This window comes from Molothrus aeneus, chromosome 5 (genome assembly GCF_037042795.1).
Source record: "Molothrus aeneus isolate 106 chromosome 5, BPBGC_Maene_1.0, whole genome shotgun sequence".
Taxonomy (NCBI): domain Eukaryota; kingdom Metazoa; phylum Chordata; class Aves; order Passeriformes; family Icteridae; genus Molothrus; species Molothrus aeneus.
This window is the reverse complement of record NC_089650.1, coordinates 29,173,711-29,180,834: the sequence shown is the minus strand read 5'-3', so window position 1 is coordinate 29,180,834 and position 7,124 is coordinate 29,173,711. Positions and strand designations below refer to the sequence as shown.

The 7,124-nt window shown below is 36.7% G+C and overlaps 1 protein-coding gene across 1 annotated transcript in view; it reads right to left on the bottom strand.

Annotated features, from left to right (window-relative positions):
- Window positions 1–2,497: 2,497 nt before the first annotated feature.
- SLC6A15 (solute carrier family 6 member 15) overlaps window positions 2,498–7,124 on the bottom strand; it is a 36,868-nt gene continuing 32,241 nt past the window's right edge. The window contains exons 11-12 of the mRNA XM_066550278.1: window positions 5,181–5,343; window positions 2,498–3,851 (exon numbers count right to left, since the gene is read on the bottom strand). Coding sequence (XP_066406375.1) covers window positions 3,480–3,851; window positions 5,181–5,343 — 535 coding nt within the window. The 3' untranslated portion in view covers window positions 2,498–3,479. The remainder of the gene's footprint in view (window positions 3,852–5,180; window positions 5,344–7,124) is intronic.

The window sequence follows — 7,124 nt, the reverse complement described above, 5'->3', positions numbered from 1 at the left end:
TTTTTAAAAATTCGCATAACCGTTATTCTGCTAACTTCTCAAAGATGTGGTAGAAGTAGAAAGCTTTATTTAAATACTCTGCATATCACCTGAACAGGGCACTTGAGTGTTCCATGCTGGTTAATATAGGCAAGTATTTTCAGAGTATCTAAAATTCTTTTGCAAACACATCCTTTTTTTTTCTCTGCTACTGCTACCACAATCATAACTGATTTCTCCCTAGTGTACAAGACCATTGTTCCCCTTATGGCAGAATAAGGATTCATCAACCAAACTGTATCTGCTGCTTCCTGAGAACAGGGGTAACATTGTTCTACCCTTTTTTCATGCTTATATATTTTCCTTTTTCTTCTCCCTATTCCCTTTCTTTTCTTCACTGCATGATACTCTGTAAGGTATCAATAAAATTTTGATCCATCAAAAAAGACTAAAATCAGGCATCAAGACTGTATGTCTATCCTGTACTTCAGTGCATTTGGGAATCTCCACTGATGAGTATGGAGGTAATTATGTGGCCTTCATTTGTGCCATATTAATGGTGACTGATTCTTTTAAATTTCTGGAGCAAAATCAGATCCCAAAATTAATATTGGTTAGAGGAACCTTATGCCTTCTGCAATAAATATATTGGAAATCTATTTTCACCTTCCACATGGATGATCTTGTTCTTAGGCCATTTCCTAAGAACAAAATTGTGTAAGACTCAATTAGGATTTTCTTTTATTTTAAGCATGACTGACTTCTGCAATGATCTCTTACTTAAACCACCCCCCTCACCCCCCCAGATTAAATGTAGCTATAACTGACATGACACACAGACTTTCAAGTAGGTAAATATGAAAACTCTCTCTTCTGCCCTCTCCTTTTACTACTTTGCTCCCAAAGCTGAAGAATCAAAGCAACGTAGATTCCCTTGGCTTTAACAGCAAATGTACATAAAATTTCTTTGCTTCAGTAGTTCTTTCATTAATATGTAAGAACCTGGATGTCACACTTTATAGTAGTTACTTTTAGATTTTTTAAGTCTTCACATCTGGCTGGTTTTTTTGACCAGTACTGCTTCTTTAGGCTGGACATATTGTGCCTTTTTAAGAGACCATCATAGTAAACCACAGCTAAAGAACTTCTGCACTTGAGCATGTTCAATCATAGTTATTATAAATGATGAATTGAACATCTGACAGCAGACAGGACATACATTCTGGGTTTTCTCAAGCCTGAAATATTTAATGAAGCTCAGGTGATGTGCTAACTGGAGTTAATAGGAAGCAACCAACTGAGAACTAATGGTTTAAATGAGTGGAAAATCTTAATACTTCTAAAAAGTGTTTAAGTAAAGAGCAAAAGGGCAGACATATCCAGGCAGAATAATCTTCAGCAGTTGGCTAAAGGAGCATTAGTCCCCTTTGTGATGCTTTAAACAGAAGTAGCTATTGCACCTTAATACTAAGTTCTTGCTCACATTCATTTTAAGAGCTCTTTGTAGCAGCAAACATTTGACCATTGAAAACTAGGGTTTATTAAAGTAAAAGCATGTGTCAGTGCAGGTAACTCATCTGTAAGAACAGAGTTCTGCACTCTGTGGACTGGGCACAGAGGGATGCATGGCAACTACCTTGAAGAGTCATGTTAGAAACCTCATGTGGTATGATGGTGGAAATTTGCTGCTGCTCTGCCACAACAGGAATATTTTGTACATGCTGGCTCTGTCTCTAATGGTGAGACATTACACACATGCTAATGTTGCCAATACATCAGTTATAAAAGAACAAGCTGCTTAAATTATGCCAACTCTACCCCATATGTTCCAATATGTGCATTTTAGAGGACTTCTTTAAATGCTTCTTTATGTGCACAATTTCTATCACATGTAAAATAAGCCTGATAATTAAATATAGCTTTTTGTCAGCTAATGCTTCTAGTTCAACTTTATGATGATTGGAAATGATTTCAAAAGCTCTCAGGTTAAAAGTAGAAAATTATCTGAGTTTATTCTCCTGTGACAGAAGAGTTATCCATAAGGAATTTTATCAAGTTGCTAAAATGTTTTGTTTTAACATTCTGCTTCTTTCCATTTATTTGTCATAGCTTTTCCATACTGACATGGATGAAACTGTAGTTTTGAGACAGAGTTTCAGAGACTTGCATTTACCTCAAATAAATTCATCTAGTTCTTTGATGCTGGGACAATGTAAGCAAGTTCTTTTCTTTGCTTAGTAGAGGTAGAAAAGTCAGAATTTATGCCTAATTTTAAAACACTTTAAGGTATGGTGTAGATCATGTACCAGCTTCCAGTGTATCTTGCCAGTTTACAGCGCTACATCACCTCCTGTACTCACAGTAAACGGCCTTGTCCAAAAGTTTATTTTGACCGATTTTTTGTTTTCAAGTTCTTTTAGCATCTCTATTCATCTAGTAAATGTCATTCTTTCAGGTAGTCCAGATGAGGAAAAAGCAGGCTGTGTTATAGTAAGTGTATTAGGATACCACAGAGAAATACCTTATCAATCTCTTTATTCATAGATTAAAATGTAATGCCATACAGTTCTTAACAATTACTGACTGAAAAAAAATTATCTGCATAAAACAGAAGCAAAACTGAAGGAGACTAATTAAAAAAGCCATCTTGCTTCAACTTTTGAAACGATTACATACAGAATAATATACATATTTACATTACAAGTATATTATATAAATATAATATATATGTAATCTTGTAACCACAATAAATATCAAGGTCTTTTTTAGGCACACAGCATAGAAAAAAATGCAGAATCTGCACAATCCTTAAGATTCTTGGAGTGACTCACTCTAACATTGTTTTCACACTGAAAAAGCAAATATTTTACACAAAATATACAGCCACAGTTTACGCAGTCCCCAGTGAACAGGGAATCTTTGATCATCCTCCTATAAGTCTACTCCTTGATTTTCTAATACTATTGCTCTATACAGCTATTACATAAGAAAATAGTTTGCCGGTTTGTTTTTTACTCAGCTAATAGCCTAAGTAATTATCAGTGCTAATAAAATAAGTACAGCATATCTACATAAGGTATATTACAGGTGTTTACACAAACACAGGTTTGGTGAACTACTACTGAGCTCACCATTAATACTTGGGAGTCAACCTGAAATTCAGCAGAAAGAAATTGATTTTCAATTATATAACCTCAGAAATATTTTAACATTTGAGCGAGACCTGGGCTTCAGAAATAGAAAGCTTTAAATTTAGAAGTTAATTTAAAAATCAAATTCTTGGCTATCCTGGCAGATGTAGGCTGCCATTGCATTTGAATCTTTCCTTCAGTGCAAATAAAAACTCAGAATTTTCTCAACCAGTACGTACTGTCGTGACATTTTAAAGACTGTCACTGTGGAGCACCTGAGATCGCACCCTAGCAAGTGACGCTGACCACTTCTCACAGCAGGGCCGTGATCAGTGAGAGAAGAAACACAGCACTTTTTTTGTTCTGTGGTTACAAATCAGACTCTGGCATGTCAGGCATATCTGCCATCAGGTAGCCAATACCATAACGCCCGTTTGGAGCCGTGTCCAAAGTTGGCGAGCCAGTCTGTTTTCGATATATGTTTTTGCCGAAATTTGGAGACGGCACTTCACTTGGACTCTTCCCATGAATCAGACTTGTATTATCTCCCTCCAGATTAACAGGTTCCTTTATTATCCGACCTCTTTTATAGGATACAGATGCCAAACTACCAGAACTGTCATCAATAAGGTTGCAACGGCGTACCATGAAGACTATTGGGACTGGCAGTACGGCCAACACCATCAAAGATATACAGACAATCATTCCCCAGGTTGGATAGCTGTGGAACTCTTCCGTAGCCTGAGAAACACAACAGAAAAATGATTAATACATCTTTACCAGAAAAATAACAAAAACCTGCAGTCCTCATTGAGGTCTGCAGTTTTCAAGCAGAAAACTCCACGGCACTCACAGTGTGGGCACCACTACAGATCTCAGGTTTGAAGAGTCATGGAGATGTAGGATTGCTATCTTTCAGCCAGTGAGCAGGACTAGAACACTGTTGAACAGTTTTTGAGAGCACTTCAGCAGCACACAAATGAAGATTTTCACTTTAGGCTTTATGCTACATTTCTCTGTAGCTTCCTGATCCTTTAAAGGATGTCCAGAACAGACAAGTGTGCAGTGGGTATCTGTAACTATGCCTGGAAAATTAGCCCCTGTTCCGTAGGCTAATAGTTGGTCTAGACAGGAACCATCTCAGTTATTGCACTTTGCATAAGCATCAGGTTAACTGTAATGTTGGGGCACTACTATACCCCACACCTCTACTGCATCCAGGCATCAACGGCCAACAGGCTCTGCTTGCCTGACTTTGTATGTGGAAAGGAATTGCATGTTTGGTATTCTAAGGTATCTCTCTAATTTTTGAGGGCAAGACTCAACAAGAGCATTTTTCTGAGAATCATGTAGCTGTCTGATACTATCATTAGTAAAGCCAACCTCCTGTGTTTATCCTTTACCTGTCTTTGCTGTGACTTCCCCCCCAGCTAATTTGGGAAAGTTTTGTTAGATGAATGTCTCTGACATTTTCTCTCTGTCTGTTTTGCATAAAAAGCCTGTAGAAATAGCTGAGGGCTCATGGGCCTACAACTAGCTGAAGTCTTCAGAGTTCCCTTGACTAAAATCTCTTTTTGAAGTCGAAGCTCAGAACTGTCTTGCCACTCACCGAGACAAGTTCTTATCAGAGTCAGGTTTTAATACAGCTGCTACACTGTGATATGCGTTCCCAAAGGGAAAAAATTATGACACATAAAAAACCTGATGTGATATCTGAAATGATTTATGCAGCTATCATCTGTTTTCTGCAATAAAATAAGACTTAATGAATGTGAACAACCTCTTCCATGATTATGAATTTCTTTATCATTTGTTAGGAAGTAAGTCACCCAGAGCATACAGGTTTGTGTCAATCAGTTATATTTTAAGGCAGAACTGCTTAAAATTAAAAAACTGTTGATTTTACATCAAAGTTACTTGAGATAAAAGCAATCATGTCATTATTTAGGCTGATTTTGAATTTCTAATTGTAACTTTTTTGTCTGCTCATGTGCTTCAAATGCTTCAGATACGATCACAATGATGATGATGATGGTATCATACTTAAATACAAACCCTACATATACATACCGTATCCTCAATCCAAGCATTGTAACCAGGAGGACTCAAACCCATTTGGACAATGGTAGCTACCAGCAAACATAACAATACAAAGGGTGAAACATACTTCCACATGTAGTAATAATACTGGCTTGGAGAAAACCCCAGCATATCCTTCAGGTCTTCCATAAATCTGTGAAAGGATTAAAATGTTATTGTTAGTGTAGACACTGAGATTTTGAGCACTATAATTGATACATAGCACCCAACCTGAGGGAATCAAGACACTGAAAAAAATGTGCCTATAGAAATAGCTGTAGTTTAAATTACTTGATGGGCTGAAAAATAGAGCTTATACTAGTAGTTCAGACCAGATGAACAAAAGGAATCACTGCACAGTACAGTGATTTAGTAAGCTGCTTGCTGGACTGTGCTGAAGATATTTACACTCATATTTCTTTTAGAAGATTCTTTTTTACATTTTCTTCTATTGTCTACTGGGTTGTTTACCAGCACATCTTACACATGTGTAACATTAATTTTGAACCCACACACGTGCTGCACAGTCTGAAAAAAAACCAACTTTATGCATAAGCTATGCTTTGCATCATATAAGCTGCTGAAATAAAACTCTTCCAAGCTATAAAACTGCTGCCTTTCTCCTCAAATTTTTAAGTTAAGCCATGAACAAAACTCCTATTTTCATACTCATGACGGAGTACATGGTTCCAGAGCCAGTAGAAACAGAGAATGATTTTAGAAATAATACTTTTGGAGTGTGCGCAAGCAATGATTGTTTTAACTCCCTTGTGGTCCCACTCCTTTTTGAAATGTGCATCTCAAAAAAGCTCTATAGAAGGATGTTTTCCAATATTTTTACATATGTAAAGCTTCTGTCATGTAAACTCTCAGAAAAAAAATTTAACTGCACATCTTGAGGCATTCTATTGTTTGTTTACACTGAAATAAAACACATCATTAAAAGGAAGCTGAATTTACAAATGGATTGTGCCCTCTACAGGTAGCCTTCTCTTTCTGAGATCTCCAGTTCTTCTACCAGTTAAACATGAATCTGTTATCCTTACTTTAAAGTAGTCTTCCATTGTCACCATCCTACTCATTCTCTTCTAAAAGTCTCCTTTAGCTGAAGCTCCTTATAGCACTGATTACAGTGTGGGAGATTTTCCTTCTTGGCTACAGAAATTCTCACGTTGTCTCTTTTCTATAGCACTCTTTCGATGCTATGCTTTAGTTTTCTACTATCTGATCAAAGACTTAATGTCAAATAATTAGACATTTATACAGAACTTTATCTACAGGAAACCCTTGGTACTATCACAGCCAATGGCAGCCTGAGGCTGTTGATGCTGACAGTTTTTGCAAACTGAATTGCTAGGTTTCTGCAGAAACATACATCAGAAGAAATACTAGAAATACTGCAGAGGGAATACTCAGGTGGTCATTATAAATGAGAAACTTGGCTGTTAACTTTTCACTGTATCATGTCAGAAGCCCTTCTATAAACATGAATTGCCTGCACTGTGAGTCATAAACAAAGGATTACCATATTTTAGCTATGCCTAAACATCAACCTCCTCACAGGTCAGTTGCTGACTTTTGGCATATCTACTTCCATTCACAGTGGTGCTTGGACGTTACCAACTTTATAACCAGGTCATCTGTTTTATCTTTTGGTTGCATGTGTAAAATAATCTGTGTGGTGTTTTTATATCTAAATGATCAATTATAGGATTATACATGTGGTCCAAGTTGGAATTCTCCTTGAGCAAGCAAGCAGAACAAGTACTACTTGCATAGTCCAGAAACAATGTCTGAAAACCATAAAATTAAATTTTCTTATAGTTTTGTTTCATTGTGATTAATGATTGCTGATTACTCAGATCAGACAAGTGAAAAGTCAAATGAAATCCCACTTCTTCTATGTCACACTTTTTCTTCATGCAAAGGAATTAC